General features: G+C 40.6%; 1 protein-coding gene across 2 annotated transcripts in view; it reads left to right on the top strand.

Moving 5' to 3' along the window:
- Positions 1 to 27193, top strand: part of DNAJC6 (DnaJ heat shock protein family (Hsp40) member C6) — a gene marked incomplete at its 3' end in the record, with an annotated part of 152503 nt that overhangs the window by 93662 nt on the left and 31648 nt on the right. For both annotated transcript variants that reach the window (XM_082833866.1, XM_082833867.1), the window contains exons 2-5: positions 12166 to 12316; positions 13284 to 13333; positions 13443 to 13591; positions 23037 to 23159. In XM_082833866.1, the coding sequence (XP_082689992.1) occupies positions 12183 to 12316; positions 13284 to 13333; positions 13443 to 13591; positions 23037 to 23159 (456 nt within the window). In that variant the 5' untranslated portion in view covers positions 12166 to 12182. The remainder of the gene's footprint in view (positions 1 to 12165; positions 12317 to 13283; positions 13334 to 13442; positions 13592 to 23036; positions 23160 to 27193) is intronic.

The raw sequence follows: 27193 nt of genomic DNA, 5'->3' as shown, positions 1-27193 counted from the left end.
TTGAGCTCTGTGATACATGGCTATACATAGCGTTTTCTCTGAATTGTCTCAAGTAATTGAGCCAGTTCCTAGTTCTTAGCACAACACAGAGCTGTAGGAGAGAATGGCTGTGGCAATGGGGACAGCCTTATGGGAGCATGGATGGTAATTCGTGGTGAATCTTGCATTTGTCTTATCTTCTGCCGCTCTGGACTCTGTTGGAGAGTATGGCAAGAGGGACTCAGGCTTTGGAGTTAATGCTTTGTGTGTGTGTGTGTGTGTGTACACCCATACATATATATGTGGATACTTATTGAAGGTTTACATTTTAAATATGTGTAGTTTATTATATGTCAATTTTATATATGTCAGTAGAGCTGTTTTTTAGAAAAGTTAATCACATTAATGCTTTGTGGAGAATAATTTGGGCTTCGTAGTGTGTTCGTGTGAGGCATGGGAATATGTTACTAATATCCCGTTGAGTTTTGAAGTGTTATGCGTCTGGGTTGCTTCCTCTCAAGGTTCAAGCAGAACTTCCACCTCTGTGGTTGAAGGTACCCGACTGTGACTGACAAAATGAAAAAAGCACGGGTCTTGGCATCACATAGGCATTTGTATATCCTAGCTAAGAAGGCTTGCGTGAATGAATCTGCCTCTTTGAGGCCCACTTGCCTTATCTGAAAAATGAGAGCAAAAATATCTGCCAGTTTTACTGTGTGGGGTATTGTATGTTCCTAGCATGATGCTTAGCATGTAGTAAGGCTCCTCTGGCATATGTGCAGCATATGTGTGTGTGTGTATAGTGTACATACATCTACTCTGAGCTTGTAAACAACAAACAATATCCGTCCATGATAGTTGCTGCTCCTTTGGAGAGCAACGGTGGGATCCTTCTCTCAGAAGTCTGCTTACAGTGACAGCTCTAGAATTTCCATCTAGGCGTTGCTAAGAGAGGACAATCTTGTTGGAAGGAGGGAGGGTGAGAGACTCCTCTTAGAACTTCATCTGCATAACAAACAGTGCTTTCCTAAGATTCTCGTGTATCTGGTAGTTGTTTGGGAGGACCATTAGAGTTCTCAGTCACCCTTTGAAGCCTCTGTTGCCTCCCCTCTCCCCATTAAATAGAACCAAAATGGTGAAAAGAAGATTTTTGCTTGATTTTTTTCTTGGTAGTATTCTCTCAGCAGGCCTTCAGTTCTTTGCTATCTCTGTCCTCTGATGGACAGGGTCAAATAACACTGAGGGCGTTTTCTCTGTTCCAGGCAACAAGACTAGTCATTAGAGGGAAATGTCATGGTCCATTTATGCAATTTAAGCCCTGACCTTTTGGTTAAAGAAAAGAGGGAAAAAATGTGATGGTCCCTCACTTCCTGGAGTTGAGAGGCCATGTGGTAGGCAGAAACTTTTCTGTTTCTTCAGAATTCCACTGAGTTCTGATCTCGTTAGATTTGATCATTATTATTTCATAGGGGGGAACCTCTTTATTTGGCCCAACTGTTGGAGAGTAAAGATCTCCTAGACAGATCTGCTTCCCTGGCACATCATGAGTACTTAAGATATTTGTTGAATCAAAGTAAGGAATATCTATGTATTGTTTTATATGAGAATTTACTGTGTAGAATTTGGATGGACAACTGTAGCCTGACTTCAGTGATCCATGAAGGAACAAAATGTGTTCCATCCATGTAGCTGGAGTTGCCCTAGCACTACCGGACTGTTCGCAACCACTGAGCCTTGCCAATTTTGGTCTCAGTTTGCTCTTCACTTTGACTCTATTTCTCATTCTTTCTACTCTTATCATTCTTTTTAAATACCTTGGATCCTTTCGGAAAAGAGGAGCTAGAGATGGTTACTTAATTAGCTCCTCTTATCTGTCTGAGTATAAAAACTGTAGGCAGCAAACATAACCAGCTCTTGTTGAGTTTCATGAAATCTCCGTCTCTTAGGCAAGCATGCTCAGTGGGTGCTGAATGATACAGTGCTACAATCAGAAATTCAGAGAAATATGAGGAGACAGTGAAAGCATCTGGTTATATTTGCTGCCTACAGCTAGGCCCAGACCAAATCTCTCCCAAGGTTGATCTGTTTGGTCTTCCTTTCTGCCTCTGCCATCTTCTCTCTGATTCTTATATTCTGCAGCAGCCCAGTTTCATGTACATTTATTGAGCGTTTACTATGTGCCAGGTACTGTGCTAAGGTATGGCACAATACCTTTTAGGAAGGTATGAGGTAGCATGAAACATTGTTCCTGTTACTGAAGACTCAAGAGTTGCTGGGATTAAGGTGGGCGGGCCAGACCCATTCACAAATAATTCTGTGTCAGTCAGACAGCTCCACCACATCCTAGGATGGAGGTGCAAAGTGAGGTGAGAGAATGAGGACGGGAGAGACAAAGTTCTTGTGAAAGACTTCAGGATGTGGAGGTGAGTAAGAGCAGAGGCTTTGGATCCAGCCAAACGTAGATTCACTCTCGTTCTGCCATGACTGTCACTAGACTTTACCAAAGCCTCCGTTTTCTCAGTGGGACACCCAAGGGCCGCTGTGCTTATTCGTGTGAGGGTCTAATTTAGTAGCGTGTGGAGACTACTTAGCAGAGTGCCTAGTCTAGAGTATGTGCTTAACAGATGACCTTTTTACAATGATGATACAGTCTCAAAGAATTTTAGAACCGGAAGAGACTTAGGGAATCATCTAAGTTCATTCCCCTGTTTGTATCTTCTTTGAGACCCAGAGTCTGTGATTCTGTTATGGCCACATTGCCCAGGAAGGAGCTGGGGTTGCTCCTCCCATCAAAGTCCTAAAAGTGGGTAAAGAAATACTGTACATACTGATTTGATGGTATCAAGAGTGATAATAAAATATTTTAAAACTGTCCTGATAATACAATTTAATGTATAAATATATATAAAATATAAAGTGTAGTCCCTTTCATTCTCTAAACAAGCAAATACACACATGCACATATAATTGTTTACTATGTGGTAATCTTTATAGCACACATCATCATGCTAATGTCCCTCTTTTTTTGTTGCGTTGGGACATTCTCTAGAGTATCCTTGTCGCTAGCTAAATGATCCCCATTTCCAAGTGATGGTTTGATGTAGGGAATGGCATCAGATCCTTCCAGCAACATCCCTGTTAAGTTGACTCTCTCAGAGGCCCCGGCACCTTATTCCAGCTCAAGAAGGACTGAGTGTGTTACTGACCTGTCAGGGCTGTGATACATTTTGAGGGTCCTTCATGGTTTGGACCCTCAAAGCCAGAACCATTGGCACCGCCTGCTTTGTGCCCTGTACCTGCCAGTGGTGCTGAGTTCCTTTGGATCTGCTGGTGGACGCTGCACACACCCAGGCCTCTGCCCCCAGGGTCTGTTGAGCAGCTGCCAGACTGGTCCATGTCTTGGGCCACTGCTATGCAATGTCATCAAGTGACTTGTAGTTTTTGTAGCTCATATTATGTGCCCAATAGTACAGAGCTATTTCAGAAACCAGTATCCGTGAATCTGTGTGAACCTGAATATTAGTTGTGCAAAGAGCACATAATCGTTCCCCGTATTAGGTACCAGATCACTTCAAGATGGGAAGAGGAAACCCCAAAGCTATAAAGAGGTTCACCTCTGTTAAACACTCGTGATTCTGAACTATCAGAAGTGAAGAATTTACCTGTGCTGTAACAGAAGCTCCAGAAAGAGATTCTGTCCTTGTCGCACACGTCCCTATTGTCTGTCTTCATCAACTCTGAAACTGAACAGCATGGCCTTTTTTTTTTTGCTGAGGCTGCCTAACTCTGCTGGAGACAGCATTTTCATGGCTTTATTCTTTTCATTCCCCAGAGCCACCTTGTAGCTATAATTTATTAAGTGTGCACAACACACCAGACACTGTGCTAAGAGTTTATAGAACTTTGACTTATATAATCCTCACTGCAATCCTATGTGAGATTCTGTTGAAGCTTCCAATTTACAGATAAGGATATCAAGACCTTGATCAGTTACTTAACGTTGCTACGCTGTATATCCAGCTGGTAGCAGAAGTTGAATCTGTACCCCATATTTTGACTTAAACCCCATAATTTGACTGTGGAGGCTTTGTCCCACGCCTAACCTCTTGTTTGGCATAGGGAGTGTCAATTTTTTCACTTAACTTTTTTTTTCCGTGAAATTGTTATCTTTAGTATAATACAACGACTCATTTACATGAGAGCTGAATTTCTAAGAATTAAAATAAAAATTCCTGACTGTTTTAGAAAATCTTACTACTTAAAAGTCACGTTGACATACATGATCTCATTTGATCCTTTTAACACCTTTTGACATGTAGAAAAGTTGTTTTTTCTTGTTCCAATTTATAAAGGGAGAAGCAGCCTTAAAGGAGTTAAATATCATGCTTAGGTTCACACAGATTTTAAGTGAAAAAATGAAGTCTCCAGTCTTAAGACCTGTCTCCCCAAAGTCCATCCTGTTTTCTCTAAGCTTCCCTGAACTGGGATGAATTGGGAATGAGGTGTAAGCTGTCTTTGATTTTAGAAGCCAAGGTAGTGGGCTTTTCCATGATATATCTAGTTGTTATCCCCATGTTATGCATTTCTTGAATTGTGGGAAGCCAAGAGCTGGAAAATCTGCTAGAAACAAGGATGATGAAGCCTTCAGTGGTGATGACACTGGTTCTTTGTCCCCTGCCAAGTGTTGTGGAGAAGAAATAGTATTTTCCTAATATAGGGGCGAGTGGTACATCTCTGCAAGGTCCCTTTAGTTTTGGGAATTTCTATCCTGCAGTTGCCAACTTGGTAGAATCCAGGAATGGACGTTTGTAGCTTTATGACACTTAAATAACTGCAGAGGAAAATGCCTTGCTGGTGAAAAAGAACAAGAATATGAAGAGATCATGATGCCAAAATTCAGATTATCAGTTATCCCCGATACAGGCTGATCCTGAACACTATGGAATAATAACTCATAATTACTAGAACTGAATGACAGAGACTTCCCAGGAATGGGAAGGCTGATGCTCTATGGACATGTTTTTGTGGAGACCCAGAGGACCCACTGAGGTGGGCTGATGTCCCAAGAACTTCAATTGTTGCCAAGAGTCCTTTGCCCCCTTTTCCCTGTTCTTAATGTACTGGATTATTTTACCAGAGCTGAGGCAGTTGCTACCACGATGAAGCAGGGTCTCAGGTCTTAGAAAAAGTCAAGTACTGCAAAGATGTTCCTGGCAAGTTCCCAGCCTGCTTGGAGTTAAAGATCCACATAGAGCTACTCAAGGTCTTATGGGCAACATTTGCCTACATCTCATAGGCTGGGCTGAGAAACCGTTGTGACTGTGAACTAGGATGACTTATGTACAGAGAAGGGAGGTCTCTACATCTATTGAGGAAGGACAACTTGAATTTTAATGGCATATCACTTGGCTGTTGTCTTTATTTTACATAACATATTTTAAATTATAAACCTCATGAATGTAAATTACAGAAAGTTTAGAAATTACAATCCAACAACAAAAAATCACTTATCATTCTCCCACTTAGATATTATTGCTGTAATTATTTTGAAAATGTACCAGCTAAGAGCCTGGACTCTGGGGCAGCCAGCCTGCCTGGGTACAGATCCTGGCTTAGTAACTGTGGGACCTGGCGCAAGTCACTGATGTGTCTCTGCTTCAGTTTCCGCATGTGGAAAATGGAGAGAGCAATGGTATCTCCTTCACGGGGTGGCTGTGAAGATTAAATACTACCTATAAAGAATTTAGATTGGTACCTGATACATGGTAGGCATTCAGTAAGTTTGAATTGCTGTTATTTTTATTTTATGTTTATTAAATCATCTGAATTCTTTCTCTAAACTCAAATATTTTTCTTTTGCAAAAATTAGATTGTACTGTGCATGTTAGTATGCTCTTTATCTTTCATTTAGCCTTCTGTTGTGAGCATCTGTGTTCTTCTACAAAGTGATTTTAATAGCTAATTTAATAGCTAATAGCTAATTACATTGTTAGAGGTAATCAATTATACATCCTTTATTGTCTCTTGCCATTGTATGCAGTACCTCAATGAACATCGTTTTGGATAAATATTTACATACCTTCTTTTTCTTTTGATGACAGTACTTTATGGGGGAGCATCCTTTCTTAGAGGTTACCAAGTGAAATTATATGCAGCCTAGGGTGCCATGAGCATATATATTGTATAAGCAGTGGGAACATACGTGGGGAATGACCACGGTGCATTATGGACTTTCCAAGGCAAGGCTTTTGTCAGCATCTTCCTTCTTCTTCCACAATGCTTCTCATGGTGTTTTGTCCACAGCTAACAAATGAATAAGATGTTTATGAAAAGTAGCCACGTGTACTTTTCTTATATTTCTAGTTACATTAAGGCAGTTAAGACCATCCTTAACATTTTGCTGGTCTTCTTTAAGATACATATTTTTTATTCCAAACAACAGTCGAATCATTTCAAACATTTTTTGGACTGAAACTTAAAGTAAATGAGCAAACAGCTAACTAACAGTCCAGTGGGAAACAGATTCTCTCCCAGGAGATACAAATTTTATGTGACTCTGTGAGTGAGAACAGGTCAGGTCATATCCATGGTGAGTTCCCATGACTTGGGAGAGAGAGGATGCTGTTTCTAGTTTCCTAAACATAAGGAATTCCAAGAAAAACTTGTTTATTACATCCTTGGAAATGACACAGGGGGCAGAGTGCAGTTCTCTGGTGCTTATCTTTGGTGGGCTTAGATTTTAAAATGACAAGACGTCACAGAACAAGCTTCTACCTGGAACCTTAGCCTCACAGACCTGGACGCTTTCTCCTTGGGTGGCATTCTCAGGCTGTCTCAACTCTGACCTCCCCATTCCCACCTTCTTAGACCTTCAAATCCCCAAAGACCCTTTATAAGTACAGGGTATGTTCTTAGTGCTAGGTGCCATTTTAGCCAAAGCATTTAGAAAAGTATCAGAGGTGGCAAGATTTGGATTCCTAAGAATGCGAAATCTTTCAACCATCTAGTGCAAGGATTAGAAAACTTCTGTAAAGGGCCAGATAGTAAGTACTTTAGACTTTGTGGACCATAAGGTCTCTGTCACAACTATTCAACTCGGCCACTGTAACGTGAAAGAAGCCATAGACCATATGTAAATGAATGAGTGTAGCTGTATTCTAGTAAAACTTTACTTATAGACGTTGAAATTTGACCTTCATATAGTTTTCACTTTGTTAAACATTATTCTTCTTTTGACTTTTTTCAATCATTTAAAAACGTGAAAGCCATTCTTATTTCACAGACTATATAAAAATAGCAGCAGGCTGGATTTGGCCCATGGGCTGTAGTTTGTCGACCCCTGATCTACTAGTCATTATTTTTCTTCTGCATATCACTCTCTGACTGCACCGTTTCCCTCTTTGTTGTGTCATTTTTTGAAGTCTTTCTGCCCTTCCTCTCAGCAGGCTGAGGCTCCAGTATCCTTTTGAGAATCTGTGCTTCTGACATTCATGTAGCTCATTAAGGAGAGTCAGAACACCCACCTAAAAGAACCGTTAGGGCAAAATCAGATAGCGTCCCTCTTCTCTTTTGTGTGTCCTGGCTAGTTTGACAGATAAGTTGGGTATATGGAGGTTGCAGACTTTGTAACCCTGGCAAATGGCTCTGGTTTCTGCAGGGTTCTAAGGCTCTAATGAATAGAGCATGCAGCCTGAGTGATGGTGAGAGTCTGATTTTTAGATAATCAAGGATATTTATATCTTTAAATAGGGTGGTGCCTTGGAGTGCTGTTCCAGCATGAAATGGAGAGTCAGAGAGAGGTCTGGATAATCAGTTTGGGGTCATCTCTTAGAACAGTAATGTATCAGAAGGGCGTTCAGGCTCGGGATGGAAATGAGGAGTTATAAGCATATGTTGCTCTATCCTTGCTGTATTTAAAATGAAAACACAATACAGACTTTTATATGTGGATATGTTTAAAGGGAAATCATATGCCCTATGTCATAGGGAAACAGAACACAAGAGAACCTTCTCAAATCTGTGGCTGTAGCCCTGGTCTGTGGAGCTGCTCTTCAGACGAGCTCCTGGCAATTATTTAGGGCTGCGAAGCAGTGTGGGCGACAGAGGCTTGGCTGCCTGCGGTAATGAGATTGGTTTGGTTGGTCTGACAGATGCAGTGATTTATGGGAGTGCTCGTTGGGAGGACACCTGCTGCTGAGAGCAGCCAGATGAACGGCATACATGTGGGAGGTGGAGGAGAGCAAGGGATAGGAGAGGGGTGGTTGTGTGTAAGGCAGGCAAGGATTGTCCTGATTACAGCTGTGAGAATTGTGGGCTAATATGGGGCCGTGGAATAGCGTGACCTGGAGATGCAGTGTAGGCTTGGGAATTGTACAGACCTGAGTTTGAATCCCTGGCTCTACCGCTTGTTAGCTGAGATCTTAGGTGAGTTGCTTCCCTTCTTTGAGCCTCCATTTCTTCACCTATAAAATGGGGATAATAAACACCCTCCTTATTTCCCAGAACGTGAAATTGTACTAACATAGAAGTCCAAGTGGGGCTCCTGGTGCATGGGAGAGCTCAGTAAGTGGTAGACATTATCAGTGTTTGTCCGTGTGTCTATTCATTTGTTTATTCACCTGCATTGATTGTTCTTTGTAATTTCTAATAGAGCCTTGTTTTCAAATAGATGCCTAATGGTGACTTAGGCATCAAAACCTCTTGTGATCAGGGTGTAAGTACATAATAGTTAACATGTATTTATAGGTATACGTATGAACATCTAAATGGCTCATAGAAGTTTAGTAGATACGTGAAGTATGATTTAAAGAACAGCTGCCTGGCCAGTAAGCACAATAAAAAATACTTCACCTTACTAATAATTGGGGGAAACCACAAATAAGACCAAGAGGAGATATTGTCTCATTCACCAGATTGGCAAAAATGTTAAAGTCTGACAATACCAAGTGTTAAGGAGAATGTAGAGTGACGGAGCTCATATGTACTACTAGTGGGAGTTTAAGCTGATACAGCTACTTTGGAAAATGATGTGTTAATATCTAGAAATTTGAAGGTGTGTGTATCCCATCTCCAAGCAGATTTCCACTCCTAGGCGTAACCTAGAGAGATCTCTCACATGTAATCAAGCCAATGTGTTCATCACCACATTGTTTGTTATAGAAAATAATCTTAGTATCCATCTGTGGGCTAATGGATGCATACTTTAAGTGAGCTAAAGGTATATGTGGTATCAGCAGAGAAGAATTTTAAATAATGATGCGTGAAAAAAATAAAGTTGCAAACAGAAAGCCATTTATATATAGTTTGAAAGTGTGAAAAACAATATTAATGTATTGCCTATGGATACCTACATATGAAATAAAAGTTTAAAGAAATTATTTGGAATGATAAATATTAAATTCAAGATAGTATTAGGAGAAGAAAGATATGGTTGTAAGGTTTGCGTAGGGCCCAGATCCCAACTCTGCCCTTGACTTACCAGCTGTATACCCTTAGACAAGTTGCTTAACCTCTGTGCCTCAGTTTTTTGATGTATAAAATGGAAAAATAATATTATCTACCTCATAGGTATGCTGTGAGGGTGAAATGAGTGAGCGTAGGTAAAATGTTTAGAATAATACCTAGCAAATAGTAAGTGCTATATAAGCGTTAGCAATTCAGGTTCTAATTACATGAGTATTTTTTATTATTCTCTGTTTATTTTTTTAAATGTTAAACATTGCAGTTTTTAAAAATGTATAATAAATGTTTCAGTATTCTAAAAGATAAAGACTATATGTAACATAACTACAGTATAATTAGTACACCTGAAATTAACAATAAATCCTTAACATCAAATACTCAGTTAATTGTTCCAATTCCAATTGCCCATAAATGTCATTAACTTTTTATAATTTCTTTGGATTAAGTTCCATGCATTATACTTTATTGATTTATCTTTTAAGACATTTTAATCTACAAATTCCTCCTCCAACTTTCCTTTTTCTGCAATTAATTTTTTAGCTTTATTGAGGTATAACTGGTATACAAAAATCACACACATTTAATGTATACATCTTGATGAGTTTAGACATATGCATATACTCATCACACTACCACAACGTCCAAAAAGTTTCTTGTGTTCCTTTGTGTGGCTTGTTTTTTTTTTTCTGGTTTTGTTTTGTAAGAACACTTAATGTGAGATCCATCTTCATTAGTTTGTTTGTTTTAAAATTTTCTCTCCAGACTTTCCACAAGCACATTTAACCATTGTCCACATGCATGCATCTACCTGTCACTTAAAATAACTGATCTGGTTGGAACATAGATATGCACCCCCCTTGTCCTGAGGAAAGCACGGAAGGATGCTTATTCAGCAACAGAGTCAAAGTTACAGAGGTTTGCTCTTGTAAGCTAAATAAGTTCCTGTGTTCTGCTGTACCTGAGATCCAGGGATCTATCCTCCTAACATATTTTGAAGTATAGAACAAATACTGCAATTTTCTAAAAAGAAGAGATGTCATTCTTGCCCATTGTCATCAAAGAGTTGATAAGTGAACAAAGATTAAAAAATATCATCAACATAGGAATTTCAGGGTGTGGCATAATAATAGTATAGCTGCAATCTGTTAACCCCTAAATGTGGTAGGCACTATGCTTAAGGTACACTCATTTTATGTTTCCCTATGAAGTAGGCACTATTTTTAATCCCTGTTTTACAGTCAGGAATCTTTCTTCCTGCCAGAACCCAGGTAAGAGTGACTCACGCTCTTGACTGCTGGTCTGTACAGCCTACCTGGCTGTTGTTTACATTAGCTTCCTCTACACAGATTCCTACTTCCTTCCTGTATCAATCTTTATAAGCTAAGTTATGTTAATGAACAGTCCTAAAATGGGAATAGGGTAGCTTCTAATAATAAAGGGTTATTCCTCATTCATGGTACATATTCATCAAGGGTCAGCTGAGAGCTCTGCCACAAGCTCGTTACTCTGGGAGCCAGGAGTCCTGGACAGAGTAGCCACAATCTCAGACTTTGTGGGTTGCTATGGAGAGAGAGAGAGAGAGAGAGAGAGAGAGAGAGAGAGAGAGAGAGAATATATGGGAATGAGAACTATGGATAATCTCACCCTAACAGTTAAATGCTCCAGACTGAGAGAGACACACAACATTTCCACTCACATTATAAACGAGAGTGCTGGTTTTCAAACAGGGCTAATTTTGCCAACGTCTAGGGACATTTTGGCTGTCATAGCTGGAGAAGGGGGGGGATGCTACCTAGTCACCAGAGGTCAGAGATGCTGCTAAACGACCTACAATGCACCGGACAATCCACCCCTCCCCCTGCCAGCCACCACAACACACATATAGCAAAGAAGTATTCGGCCCCAAGGTCAATAGTGCCAAGGTTGAGAGGCTCTGGACTAGAGCCAGTCACAAAGAGCCAGAAAGTACAATTTTATGAAACTGTCAGGGAGGAGAACCTGACATACTTGACAAATAACACCAGTGACCACTATGCGTACTCAAGCTTAAAAGCTGTTATAAGGGCCCTTCAGAAAATACTTTCCCAGGATGGAAGTGAACTATGACTTTGCGAGATAGCCATAGAAGGAGTCTTCTAACACAGTTAACTCCATCGAAGGCCAGAGGAGGCCCCTGGACTCACTTCTCAGCTGACTGCTGCTCTTCCTCAGCACTGCCTGAGAGGAGTATAATGCAGGCCACGTATACAATTTAAAATTTTCTAGTCTCCACGTTAAAAAAGAACAGGTGAAATTAATTTAATAGTATAATCTATTTAATTCCATATATCCAAAATATTATCATTTTAAATGTAATCATTGTAAAAGAAAGTATGAGATATTTTACATTTTTTGCACTTTGACACTTCGATACTCACAGCACCGTCTCAATTCAGACTAACCACATTTCCAGCGCTCAGTTGGCACATGTGGTTACAGTATTGGATATGCAGCTCTGGAGGTTTCTGTTCTAGAACTTGGTGAGGGGCTTTCCTTGGTCTCGTCTGAGGACCAGCAGACTGCTGTCTGTAACCCAGAGTCAGTAAGTTCTGGAAGCATGACATAACTTGCAGGAATATCTGTCCCAGACTCCGGAAGACGGTCTGCGTATGTTTCAGGAACAAAGAGGGATTGGTTTCCTGTGTAGTCTGTGCTATTACCTCTTTTTCTGATTTTCACTGGCAGGTGCCTCGTCTCCAGACATGGAGCCCAGCTATGGGGGAGGTCTCTTTGACATGGTGAAAGGAGGTGCAGGGAGGCTCTTCAGTAACCTAAAGGACAACTTGAAAGACACCCTCAAAGACACGTCTTCCAGAGTTATACAATCTGTTACCAGGTATGTGTGTCCTTCCCCATTAAGTTAATGGACTCCGTGCCCCCAAAGGATCTGATTACCTGCCAACTGCTTGTCTGGCTCAAAGACTATCAATTTTGTGATGCAGCTGCATGGGATCTGATTGACTAGGAATGCCATTGAAGCTGCAAAGTTGAGTCCTTCAGAAGCTACAGGCATAGGCTGGGAGGACTCGGCCCCTTGGTACGTTAGAGGATAGTGGTTGCCATCCCTGGCTTTCGAATCCAGCATCCTGAATTCTAATGCAGTATCTCCCCTTGTTAACCTAAGGCAAATTAATTAACCTCTCTGAGCTTTGCTTTGATACCCTGGTAAGATTTATGTCTTTAGGTGGTTTGAGAATTAAATGAGACAGTAATGCACATGCAATCCAAATAAGCAATACTTATGGATTGTAATCAAAACAGAATTTTGTTTTCATATCTTAATAGCCCTTTAAAACTTATTTACTGGGAGAAGTTTCTACCCTTCTACTGTGTGAAACTTTTACAAGCAGGCCATATGAATTCTTTTTTTATTCTTAGGAATTAGACAGTTGTAGGGTCACTTTAAGTTAAAATATGTGGTTTTAAATCAGAAATTCAAATGTGAAGTCCAACATATTAATCAACATTTTAATTTTTTTCAACAGTAATTGTATCCTTTACTTTCAATCCCCAACTAGCGCCTGGTAGGCAAAAAAAAAAAAGGGTCCTTTGTTCTTTCTCCATCACTTCCTCCCCTACCCACTAGCTGCATGCCCTGTTTGGAGCGCTAGGTGTATGCTCCTGAGGGTGTGGGCTGTCTTCTATCAACAGTGCTTACTTGTTAGGGGGAAGGCCTGAAGGGAAGTCAGAATATAGCTACTGGATGGAAATGTCCCAGGTCATGATGTGCAAGTGATTGAGAGAGAGAAATCGTGGGACATTTGGATCATTTTAATGAGTGCCCTTTCCTGTCTTGCTTTTAGCTACACGAAGGGAGATTTAGACTTCACTTATGTTACCTCCAGAATTATTGGTAAGTTTCTCATGTTTATTAACTGCCCAGTAGCTCAGCTTTCAATGGCTGCCCATCGCGACAGCGGACCTGTTTAACCAATTTTTTTTCTGTGTGACCCTTCCTCCAGTGATGTCCTTTCCTCTGGACAGTGTTGACATAGGATTCAGAAATCAGGTTGATGACATTCGAAGCTTTTTGGATTCCAGACATCTTGACCACTACACGGTGTACAATCTGTCGCCCAAGTCTTATCGAACTGCCAAGTTTCATAGCAGGGTAAGGAATTTTAGCTCTGATCACAAGGTTGAAGATATAAGAGGGTATTTTCCCCCATAAGAGCTATCCTCAAAGCCTTTGCCTTTAGGCACATGGAGCTGAAAAACTATATACTCTGGACACTTCTCTATCCACAAAATTTTTATTAGGCTGTTATGAGATATTCTGAGGCTTTTCCTCGGGTGAGGATATTTGTAGGAAAGTTTCTCTGTCAATAAGATACCATCTAATTGAGGGCCTCAAATCAGCTGTGGCTGGTTGCTCAGTTGTTAGGGCACATTGCTGTGCGGCTCAGTGGAGATCGACTGCTACGTAGGGCAGTTGGAGACCCTTATGCTGGAGCACTAATGATGCCTTTCACCCTTCCTTATTGCTGCTTTGGCATCACGATGAGGCAGTGTGGCTAAACCAGTAGAGACACACCAGTATTAATGGAAATAGCTTTCTGACATTTGGTAAAGGTATGTGTTTCATAAGTGAGGTGTAGCACATAAACAGTCCACACTGTAGGTTTGGTGATACTATTGCTAATATTTAGAGCAGTGAGAGCAGCAGCAACATTTTTAGAGCATTTACAGTGTTCCAGGAAAATTACATGCAATATCTCATTAATTCTCTCAACGGTCCTCTGAAGTAGATGGAGAAACTGAGGCACAGAGAGGCAAGGTAACTTGCCCAAGACTACAGGCATGTGTCTTAGCCATTACTCAGGGCTGACAGTATTACCTGGAAACCTGGATTATCCTATCAAGGAGCTTTTGGAACTAGGCAGAGAAATAGTTCTAGTTTCAGTCTAGGTAAGGAGCTGTGAGAGCTGGCTTTGGTTTGAATCTGATGTTAAGCCTGATATTTCTGGCCACTGAATTCTTGATTTACTCACTCAAATCAGGCTTTTTCTCTCTCAGGAACATTTTCAAAAATCTTGCCTTAGCCTTTAGATATGATTGGTTCTTCAGCTACATCTGGATTTATTAATAAATAGAAAGGGGTTTTACACATGGACCCTTTTAAGTGAAACTTGATTTCAACGATGCAAAATGATAGCTGGTTGTGTGTACTGTGTATTGAGGATCTCAGCTTTGGTGCCAGAACACATTTTGCTCCAAATTTTACTTGCCATTAATAATCTCTGGACGTCAGTTTCCTGATCAGTAAAAACTAGAAGAGAGTCTGTATGCTGTCTTAGACCACTTTCTGCCCTAATGTTCAGTAAGATAAGGGAGAATTTTGTGAAGGATTCTCTTTTCCCAGAGTGTTTTCAAAATAGGCAAGAGGTAACCCAGTGGTTCTCAAGCTTTAGTGTACATCAGAATGTCCTGGAGGGCTTGTTAAACACCTGGGCCTGGCACTTCTGGTTCAGCAGAGGGGTGTGGTGAGAATCTGCATTGCTAACAACTTCCTGGGTGCTACTTCTACTGTTGCCCTGTGAGCCACTCTCTGAGAAGCACTGATAAAACCATTCTAAAGTGGTTTCGTCCCAATTCCCATTCTATAACGGAGATTTCAAATGCAGCTCTTTAATATTCCCCGTAGTTAACTGCCCTTCCACCTCTTATTCCGTCTATTACCTAATTCAGAGCAAGGGAATTAGCATCCAATAAAAATGTGGGTAGCTATTTTATTTCTAATTCAGATGCAAATGTTTTGAATTGATTTTTTCTTGTTTGGAGACTCAGTGCCATCATTTTCTTTCTTTCTTTCTTTTTTCTGATTTGTTTTTTATTGAAGCATAGTTGAGTTACAGTGCTGTGCCAGTCTCTGCTCTACAGCAAAGTGACTCAGTGATACACATCGTGCCATCATTTTTATAACTGGAGGACCATGGAACATCCTGTATAATATTTCATAGAAATTTTATTTAATCTTGAAATATGATAATCTGAAAAATTTTCCCTCTGGAAGTAAATAAGGGTGTAATATCATTATAGAAGCATTCATGCATATAAAGGTATCTCTTATATGTATATATGATTTATAAAAGCAAGCTCTTTTATAAAGATATTTAAAGAAAGGCATCAATTAGTGTAACTATGTATTTTGTGACCAGACTTAACAGTCTTACCAAAGAAACCAGGAATTGCATAGGGAATATCTGCCCCAGACTGCTCTCACTTGCCCTAGAAGAGCAGGGAACACGTTAATTTTATTTGCTACCTGGAACGGTGCCTGGCATGGCTAAGAAATGTCTCTCAGAAGATTGAATGTGCCTGCCAAGAATTGTTGAACACATAGATATCAAATAAAAATTTGATTCTTGGGACTTCCTTGGTGGCACAGTGGTTAAGAATCCACCTGCCAGTGCAGGGGACACGGGCTCGATCCCTGGTGTGGGAAGATCCCACATGCCCTGGAACAACTAAGCCCGTGCATCGCAACTACTGAGGCTGCACTCTATAGCCCGCAAGCCACAACTACTGAGCCCATGCGCCACAGCTACTGAAGCCCGTGCTCCCTAGAGCCCACGTGCCGCAACTGCTGAGCCCACACGCCGCAACCGCTGAAGCCCGTGTGCTGCATCTACTGAAGCCCGCGTGCCTAGAGCCTATGCTCTGCAACAAGAGAAGCCACCGCAATGAGAAACCTGCGCACCGCAACAAAGAGTAGCCCCTGCTCGCCACAACTAGAGAAAGCCCGTGCACAGCAACAAAGACCCAACGCAGCCAAAAATAAAATTAATTAATTAATTAACTAAAAATAGTTTGATTCTTATTCTCAAGGCACTTAAGCCTAGCTGGAGAGAGAAGTCAGGACGTTCTAAAGACAATAATATTTACAGTACCTACTGAGGGAGTTTAGTAAAGGGAGCCAGCAGTGAGAGCTGGACCTTGACGCATGAGTCTTGTCTAGGTGAAAGCGGTGGGGTTATTTCTTCTCCATGCAAACTGTAGTCTGTGTCTTACCAGGCTCCGCAAGATCTCGCCTCTGTGCCTCTCTACCTCATCTTTCACCGTTCTCCGCTGTATGAGAACCATGCTCCCACCAGGGGAGACGCACAGTCTCTTTGCATGAGCTGCTCCCACTCCCTGAAAGGCCACGCATGCCACACCCCCACCCCTTCTTTGTTCGCCACATTTCGCTAAGGGGAGGATTTCCACATGCCACAAGTCTTTTCCAATTCTTTCCCCTAAAATGCAGGATTGCACTGCACCTTTAGCTCTTTATAGATAGTCCCAGAACTCTGGGGACTGGAAGAGGACCCTCTGACCTAGCTCCCTCAACCCTCAGTTGCATCTTAGGACAGTCCCACAGCCTTAGTATTTTCATCTTAGCTCTGTTGTTTTTTTTTTGTGTGTGTGTGTGTGTGTGCGTGTGCGGTACACGGGCCTCTCTCTGTTGTGGCCTCTCCCGTTGCGGAGCACAGCCTCCGGACGCACAGGCTCAGCGGCCATGGCTCACGGGCGCAGCCGCTCCGCGGCATGTGGGATCTTCCCGGACTGGGGCAGGAACCCGTGTCCCCTGCATCAGCAGGCAGACTCTCAACCACTGCGCCACCAGGGAAGCCCCTTAGCTCTGTTTTTGATGTGGCTACATCTCTTTTCAAGTTCCTAGTCCTTTCTCTTCCCAGCACTAACACCGCAAATTGATTTGCATCCCACTGTTGCATGACTTAGAAAAGTGTTCTTGGTTCTCATCTTCCAGTCCTTGAGGCCTGAAATCATTTTCTCCTCCTTCCAGACCAGTGGAGTGCTAGGTCTGCAGCTAATTCTTATTTTAATAAATGTAGATGGCCAAGGCTTCTATAAATACCACTGTTGGAAAAGACCAAACACAAGACTGGTTTTATTTATAGACTCACAGGAGTCCAGCTGTGTCTATATCTCTATGCCTTGAACCCTGAACTCAGTCATTTTACCTTTTTATTATGTGACGTGTGTTTGGAGATAAAGACGGTGGTGACAGAGACAGACTGTTTCTAGGAAGATTTTACTTTTCTGAGGGGCATCACTCCGTATTTTGATTCACTTTTAGGCTTAGAAACCACATGGGTTGACAGGAATCATATGAAATAATTAAATAGCAATTCCTTAGTATTTGCATATGTAACAGAATGTTAAAATAGGACTCTGTGTTTAGTTTCAATTTTAGCAGAGGATTTGACTTAAAACAAAACATGGCAGATAGCCCTTCATTCAGAGTGCTAGAATACCTATTCAGGACTGCAGAGGAGATATTGAATGTCAGTGTTTTGACTCTTCTTAGCCAGTATCTACCTTGAGGAAATAAACATCCTGATGTTGACAGTGAAGTCCTGTAGACCAATGAGATGCATCATCTAAGCCAGATGTTCTGAATCTGAGTTTAAAAGACATGGTTCCACTGTATATTTCGATCCATGCATGGGCTTCAGAGAGTTTAACCGTCTGTTTTCACTCCTGTTTTTTCTTTATTGTGGGAAAATACACATAACATAAACCTACCATTTTAAGCATTTGTAAGTGTACAATTCAGCAGCATTAAATTCACTCACAATATTCTGTTACCATCACTAGTATCTATACCCAAACCTTGTTCATCATCCCCCAAGTAAACGCTATAGCCATTTACTCTGTGTGTACGTGTGTGTGCACTGGTTCCATTTCTGCACAGAAGGTTTTATAGCTCTGCCCTGGAATGTCAGGAACTACTGCTTTACACATTTCTTGGTGTTGCTGTTGGCAATAAGTGGAAAAGCAGATGAATGGCCACCAAGTCTAGCCTGCCCTAAAGTTCTTACATTCTGATAATGCTATTCCAGTGCCACTTTGAGCCTCCTTCCTCTGTCTCACCAGGAAGGGGTGTGCTGAAGGAGCCCAGTTAGTAGCACTGAAAAGATAAACCCAGCTGGTTCTTTTAGAATCTTCTTTTATTTCGACTATTTCTAAACTGCATAATCTTGTAGAATTTCTTCCTCTTTGCAAAGAACTTAATTTTAGGAAAATATATGATCAACTTGGGTTTCTTAAAGGATTGTTTGAAGGTCACATTTTTTTTTTTCCTTTTTCCTTCCAGAATTCATCAAAGAGGTCACCATAGCTCCCAGTTGTTTCTGCTGTGGTTTGCTGGTTGGTGAAGGGAGTTGGCCATAGCGGAGAGACTTTATAGATTATATTCATCTGTCCTCTGCCACTGTGCATCAGTGTAAGGACAGGAAATAATGGGACAGAAAAATATCCCTGGCCTGGGAGCCAGAGGACCAGGAAGCCCCACGTTCTAGTTCTGCAGCCTTCAGTGAATTGAATGTCTTAGTAACTTTGGTAAAAAAATAGCCATCACTTGATCCCATAACTGTCTCACAAATGTAAGATGGAATTCTAGTTAATAATCATCAGACAGTATACAAACTTTTATTATTTTTTTATTGAGGTGAAATTCATATAATATGCACAAATTTTGAATTTTAAAAATTATCCTAGATTCGCATCTCAGCTGTTCCTCTTCCTGGGTAAGTTACTTCACCTCATCTAAAGCTCGGTTTTCTCCCGTATAAAATGGAGATAACAAGGATTCCTATCTCACAAATAGAAAATTTTTCTTTAGGTTTGCTGTAAGGAAGACATTTGATAGCAGTGTCTGGCTTAGAGTAAACATTCAGTAAGTGGAAGCTATAATTACCATTAATAATAATAAAATGCCAAATAAATTATCGCCTGAAGTACTCCTGTCCTCCAAAAATGGTGTCAGGTTCTTAAGACACTGGATATGGCTCTTCAGTCTGATTCTCCGTAGCCCCTTTTGCTCTTAGGCTCAGCAAATGGGATGCTTCTGTCTTCTTATCTCGTGCTTGGGGAGACAGAAAGATGAAAACCAAATGGCATCCAGCCCTGGTGCTGTTCTGGCCTCCTTTCCCACTGGGTGGTGTCATGGCAGCCTGTAATCCATATGGCGTTTTCTGATGCTCTACAGCTCCGGGAGGGGTTCAGAGAGACTGGAGGCAGCATCATGAAGTGTCACCTGCCCAAGGATTGTGCTTATTGCATGAAGCTGTGAACCTCACAGAGCTACAGAAATCACTTGCAGGGATTGAATTCGTTTAAAAAATTTTTTTGATTTTGTTGATGCCTTAAATGTTTTTCCCCTTTAGACAGAGCACATGCTTTTAAAAAATTCTAATTGTATGTTTGCTTAATGGAGTATAATTATATATCAAGTAAATATGTAATTATGCAGTACTTTAAATTAATATTATTTACTTGATTGGTTTAATGATTCTGAACAATTAGCCTATTGTGCTAAGAACAATTTAGCCAGCTTTTAGCTGAGACTCAGATATTGACATTTAGTGTTTGTAGGAGTGACATACAGTTTCTAAAAGGTTTAAAGATACTGCCTGAGAAAACAAATTTCCTACACTTTTACATGGTCGCAACTTAAAAAAACAACAAAATCGGTTCCTTCCTCAAGGTACTTTACATGTAGACAAAGACAAATCTTATTATAAGAAGAGATTGCCGGGCTTCCCTGGTGGCACAGTGGTTGGGGGTCCGCCTGTGGATGCCGGGGACGCGGGTTCGTGCCCCGGTCCGGGAGGATCCCACGTGCCGCGAAGCGCCTGGGCCCGTGAGCAATGGCCGCTGAGCCTGTGCGTCCGGAGCCTGTGCTCCGCAACGGGAGAGGCCACAACAGTGAGAGGCCCGCGTACCACAAAAAAAAAAAAAAAAAGGGATTGCCAAATAGGGTTCATTCTTCGTTCTTTCACTCATTGATTCACTCAGCAAATACCTACTGAGTGCCTGCCATTGGACTAGCACGTGGACTCTGGACTTGGGTTACAAAAATGAAAAATGGTCTCTCTTCTCATGGAGCTTAGTGTCTAGAGGGGGAGACAGACATAAACAGTTAATTTGAATACAATAAGCTGGCACTTACGGTGTTTACATTGTGCTCCTTAATTCTTACCACCATTTTTATTTTACACACAAGAGAATTGAGGCTTGGAGAGGTTAGCAACTTGTCTAAGGTGAATCAGGTAGTAAGTGGTAAAGCTAAGGTGAAAACCCAACTGTGGCTTCACCATTTTGCTCTACTGGTGAAAGCTATAACAGGTGAAAATGGACAAAGATGACTGAGATGACTAAGCACTTCTGCCTGTGGGTGTTAGAGAAACTGTGGGAGACAAGAGAACACTTGAACTTCGGCTTTGGAGTATGAATAGAAATTTACCAAGGGAAAGAAAAACATCACAGGCAGGAAGCAGCTTGTATAAAAGTATATTTTGCAATTCCTCTGATGGCAAAATTTTTCTTCCCAATTATTCTGGTTTTAATCAATACATTATTTCCATTCCTTGAGAACTTGTCAATGGGGAATCTATCTGAGGATAAAGAATCGGCCAGAAATAGACCCAAGTCATGTTGGGTGAAAGGGGCAAGCTGTTATGGAGTTTAAATCGACAGAGGCCCAATACTGGGTCACCCTGGATTGTTTGGTAGCTTTGTTAGGCATTTCCTCTACTTTGTTTAATAAACTATACCTGTCATTCTCAAAGGTCTAGGAAAATTAATAACCTGGAAGGTCCCCTGACGCTACCCACAATCATTTTGTAGGAAAAAAGTTACAAATTAACCAAAAAGAATGGGTTTTTTGGCAGCCACAGAGAGAGAGAAACTCTGTGTGTTTGCTTTCAGGTGTCAGCTCTAGAGACCACAGATAATTTCCCACTTATATTTTGACTAGTTATTATCTAGTTACTAGAAAAGCATGAACCAAACAGATTATTCCTGCCTCTCTCTCCCCACTCTTAAATGTAAAGAATTTGGGACGTTTGGGTTTTCTTAGACCCGTGGTGTTAGTGTTGCAGACACTTTCTGATGACGCCATCTGTATAAAACCTGTTGTTTTCTCCAGAATTCCCTGTATCAGCCAGTGGCACCTGCCATCCTTTTATCCTTTTATCCAGCCATTCAGGCTGGAAACCTAGCAGTCATCCTTGATTCCTCCCCCTCCACATACCCCTCCATACTCATGCACTGCCACCCTGTGATCAGTCCCTGAGTCTTGTACAGGCATTCCACTTCCTCTCTATTTTTTGAATCCCTCAAGTCTTTGTGTGTCCCACTGCCACTCATCCAGCCTAAGCCACCATCATTTCTTACTTAAATTCCTAATATAGCCACCTGACTGTACTCTCTGACTTTTGTCTTGTGTCATCTATATCTGTTCTCCATACTGGACCTTGAGAGGTCTTTGGAAAATGTGAGAGTCACTCTCCTTCTTAAATACTTCTCTCAGTTCTCAACAAGGCCTGGTATGATCTGACCCTTCAGTCTATGATTTTGCCATATAGGGTTTCATTCATTTTTTCCAAACATAGCTAGCTCTATCTGACCTTAGGGCTTTGCACTGACAGTTACCTGATAAAATAATAATAATAATAATGATAGCCAGTATTAATTGATCACTTTGTGTATGTCAGATACTGAGCTAAGCCCTTGAAATACATTCTCATGTAGCAGCCACAACCCTATGAGGCAGGTAGGTAGGTATCACTCATGACATTTTATGGAGAAAGGCTTAGAGAGGTCATGAAGTTTGCCTAAGTTTTTACTTGCTGTTAAATTAATAAATACCTAATCGATTGAGGCTCATGCCTAGAATTTTGAGGCAAATGATAATCTCAACCAGTATACTGTTGTAGCAAAGTGACTTATACTCAGAAGACCTGGGTTGCAATGCTGGTACTGACCAGCAGTGTGACGTTAGACAAGACAACCTCTGAGAGTCAGTTTTCTTATCTGCAAAATAGAGACCATATTAGTACCTGTCTTATATGACTGTTGTACAGTTCAGAGCCCAGCAGAATTCTAGGAACATAGCTGATATCCTATAATGTGTTAAAATGAACATGTGTGTTAGATGAATAAAAATGCTAGAGGTTGCCCCCATGGAGTTGTAGGTTCCCTCATTAAAAGAGGAAGAAATAAGACCCTTGAAAAAGCCTATCTTTAGCTTATTCAGCAGCACCTTTTCGTGTTTTCACTTTTATCATCTTGGATAAAATTAGGGATAGTGCAGGATTTATATTGTAATCCTATAATTAAGCATCTAGTAGGCAGGTCAAAACATTTTATACTAAATAGAAGTTAAATGCAGTGGAACACTGAACCTTTGAAATCCAAATATTGGAAACTTTAAAAATCCAAATATGTATGTTAAATCATCTAGTTTAATTTAAAATGTTTTGGATTGGCCAAAAAGTTCGTTCGGGTTTTTCCGTAAGAGCTTACCAAAACTCGAAGGAACTTTTCGGCCAGCCCAATATTTCAAAATATATTTACCGAAACAGAATTTTTAAATTAAAAAAATTGCAGGATTAAACTCTTCTTTCTGTGTTTGGACCCTGTTCCCAACTCTTTCTGCTGTATTAAAAGAGAATGTAGTGTCACTTCCAGAAGTTGTTTGGTGTGCTACCTGCCCATGGAGAGGAAGTCGCTTGGCGAATTCATTTCCTTCCGCTGTGTTCCTTTAGGTCTCAGAATGCAGTTGGCCCATCAGGCAGGCCCCCAGTCTGCACAACCTCTTTGCTGTGTGTCGGAATATGTATAACTGGCTACTACAGAATCCCAAAAACGTCTGTGTTGTCCATTGCTTGGTGAGTAACCTTTTCTTGTTGCTGTTGTGGCTATCGTTCGTGCTGGTTTGGTTTGGTCAAATACAAATGGCCTTACACAGACTGGTGAACCAGGTAGTGCTTAAGTTGAATAAGCATTTCTTAAGGACCCACTTAGGAATTAGGTGATGTGAGGGATATAAAATGAGGGGAAAACTTATTATTCTTGCCCTAAAGCTCGAATACCAGTGGGAGAGGCAGATATGATACAACCCACATAATACAGGGCCTCTGGAATGTGCTAACTATTATAAAGGAGATAGAAACAAGAGCTGTGTGTGCTAGGCAAAAATGCCATTGAGTTTTGGGTGAATAGAATTGACATAAGCACACTGGAATATTCTTTTCTTACCTTTATGTTTGAATAAAAATGAAATAAAAAGACATCTATGCCCTTATAAGTAGTCACATAGATTGACTGTATTTTATAGCAATTCCCAGTGGGACTGATGATTTTTCTGACCACTGACTTCCTAGAGTCCCTTTCCCCAACCCTTCCTCTGGAGGGCTCTTGCCTATTGTTTAAAACTCAACTTTAGGTAAAATCTTTTTTGACAATATGGACATTCAACCTATATATCTAAATGTCTTTGGATTTAAGCATTTAATATACTGCATCATCATAATCTGGTGGCCTGCCTATTTCCCCACTAGACTGTTAGCATTCTGTGGGCAAGAACTGTGCCTTTTTTACTTTGGAATCCCAGGTATGAAAGATTTTTTTTTTAACACTGTATTTTATTTTTATAAGAGATAAATAAACTGATACCAAGCATTGTAAATGGATGACCACAACAAAAGCAACAGTGATTGCAATTACCAAACACAAAACACACTCACACTATGTCATAATATTGACATTCAGTCCAGGAATCGTCCACTGTAACAGCTCCTTTACTTTGCAGTGAAAATTGATTTGTATATTTTTTGCCTCTGAGTCCTTGTGGGATTTTTTTTTTTTCTATTCGAACAGAAAGTCACAAGGTATGGAAGATTTGAATAAGCGATTGGATATATAAAGAAATGAACACACAAATTAAATCTGAGCATAAATACTAGAACTATTCATTGCTTCTATAAACTTCAAGGTGTATTTTTTGCTATAATCTTAGTTGATGATTTTCTCCCTTTCTTGAGAGCTAGTTGGATAAAAGAGAGATGAAAGCTGAGATTTTTTCTTCTTTCCATCTCACATCCCCAAATTCTTGGTAATAAAAGAAGAACACTTGGTGTTTCATAGGAGTTTAATGTGAAAGGCCAAAGGGTTTTCCTTTCAGAGACAGAACAGATTGTATAAAGGACAGATTATTTTTAGAGACTAAGCAGCCTTTAGGTACTTTGGTGATTTTTTTCTTCACTCGAGAACTTCCTAAAAGTTCAGCGAGCCTAGGTCTGGCAGCTTTGTAAGAGAAGATGGCTCGAGAGAGACCAGAGGCTCCCAGTTCTAATGATACAATCATAACAAATAAAAACCCAATGAAGAAGAAAAAAGAAGAGACATACAAAGAGTGAAGACCCTATAGCCTGCTCTCTAGGCTTACTGAAAAAGGACATGCATGAGTTGGAAGTCTGCACCAAGTCTTTGGAAGTGGAATTGCAGCTGGAGGTGGGAGCATTTATTTTTATCCTATATATACTGCTGTTTTATTAAAAATAATCATATATTCATCTTTTAATTAAAAAAACTAAGAAAACTTTAAAAAAGACCTGCATGGCTGATAAAAGGAGGGAACACATATCTAAGAGCCATGAACCTGTTAAAAGAGTGTCAGGAAGACTAAATTCTAAAAAGAATTGAGATTGAGAAAAATGTCTTTTTAAAAAAAACTGTCCTTGGAATAAGGACAACAGCAAATGCTGGAGGCACACGGTATAATCTTAAGTCCTTTATTCTGTTCCTTCATCGGGGGAACAGATGTCAAGCTAGAAAGGGAGTAACGCTGATAATTAAGACAAAGCTGAGAGGTAGGGAGATAGTAAAAGAGCGTCACAGTACTTAAAAATAATCCACTCTCTAGACTTAAATTATGTGACAGAATGCTAAAAGCACTTGGAAAAGCAATTATGGGTTCCTTACGCAGTATGAGGAAACAGGAAGAAAAGTGCCAGTGAAGAAAGGAGAGGAGATTTTTTTTTCCAAAAGATGGAGGAGGTTGATCCTGGAAAGTTACAGGCTGATGAGCCTGATGGCAATTCAAGGCGAAATTCGAACACAGTTTGTGCACAGATGATTTGAGACTCTTAGAAAAAAGGAGTCCACATCGATTTGTTATGAACACACATATCAAACCAACTGGACTTTCGGAACAAGACGAATAGATTAGTAGAGATAGTTTATTGGAGTCCTGCGAGATATTTCCCCATTTCTTATATTCAAGATGGAGAAATTGGGGCTAAATTTTTAGACATTTAGACAACTATTGGCTGAATATTGCTTCCAAAGATAGGTGACTAATGGATCAGCATCCTCCCAGGAAAAGGTTGCATTTGGTTGCCCTTTTATTACAGCTTTGAAAATGTGGAGGCAAGCTTCTCAGTTTTCTCAGATGGGTCATTTCATAGAAACTACCAGTGTGAAATTAAACACAGGGTAAATGTAAAGTCCTGAATTCAGGTTCTAAAAGATTAAGTGTGTTTGTCCATTAACACATCATTTGAAAAAGAACTAACAGTTTTAGTGAATAGAAAGATCAATAAGAGCTCATGGTGTGATTTAGCTTACATTTAAACTAGTTTAGCCTGGGGTTATGTTAATAAAAGCAGAGGGTTCTTACCACACTAAGGAAGATGATATTTCCTCTCTAGTTTGGTCAGAGCACATCTTATATCTTGCATTTCACATCTGGGCAGCACATTTAAGGCTGTTGTTTTAAAACTGGAGTCTGTTAAGAGGAAGTCCACTGAAAGATGATGTCTCTTAAAATGGAACATCAAATGAGGAAGAATTGAAGGGATTGTGTAGTAGTCAGGGTTCTCCAGAGAAACAGAACTGACAGGATATGTGTAGAGATACATAGGTAAGAGGAGGTTTATTATAGGAATTGGCTCAAGTGATTCTGGAGGCCTAGAAGTCCCACAGTCTGCCTCCTGCAAGATGGAGAACCAGGAAAGCCAGTGGTAACATTTAGTCCATGTTTGAAGCCCTGAGAACCAAGGGAGCCGCTGGTGTAGGTCTGAAAGCCAAGAGCTCTGATGTCCAAGAACAGGGAGAAGATGGGGGTCCCAGCTCAAGAAGACAAAGAGAATTCTCCCTTCCTTTGCCTTTTTGTTCTATTTGGACCCTCAACAGGTTGGATGATGCCAGCCCACTTCGGTGAGGGTGAATCTCCACTCAGTCTACTGATTCAAATGCTGATCTCTTCCAGAAACGCCCTCACAGACACACCCAGAAATAATGTTTTACCAGCCCTTTGGGCATCTCTCAGTCCAATCAAGTTGTGACATAAAATTATCACAGGTTGGGTATGTTTTCAACCTGGAAAATAGAAAAGTTGATGGAAAGGGAGAGTATTTCAGATATGTGAAGGGTTGTCCCAGGGAGAAAGGAGTAGGTTTACACTTTGTCCAGAGAGAAGGAAGAATGAGGATCGTTGAGTGGAATAGACTGCAACTCAGCATGTTCAAGTATAAGGAAGAACTTTGTGAAGTCCGTCCAGAAGCAGGATGCTCCTTGTCACTTAAAGTTTTCTAGAAGAGGCTGCTCACCATCTGTCAGGAATGTCATCGCTTGCATTCCTTTACTGAGTGCGGTTGAATCAGGTGAAGCTTCTTTATTTTATATCCATCTAGGAACATAACTTTGGGTAAAATACACACATCGCATATTCCAAAAAGCAGTATTTGCCTAACCTGAGAACTCTTTACCTTCACCCTACACTGAGAGACCTCAACTATTCTGAGCCTACAAGTCCAAAGTTACTTTGAAACCTAGATTATTTTTCAGCAAATATGTACAAATCTAATTTATATTGCTGGGTTTCTTAGGTTAGCAGAGAGTCAGTTGTATCCTAAGAATC

Source organism: Leucopleurus acutus (assembly GCF_964270905.1).
Source record: "Leucopleurus acutus genome assembly, chromosome: 2".
In the NCBI taxonomy this organism is placed as follows: Eukaryota; Metazoa; Chordata; class Mammalia; order Artiodactyla; family Delphinidae; genus Leucopleurus; species Leucopleurus acutus.
This window is presented reverse-complemented; position numbering and strand designations above follow the sequence as displayed.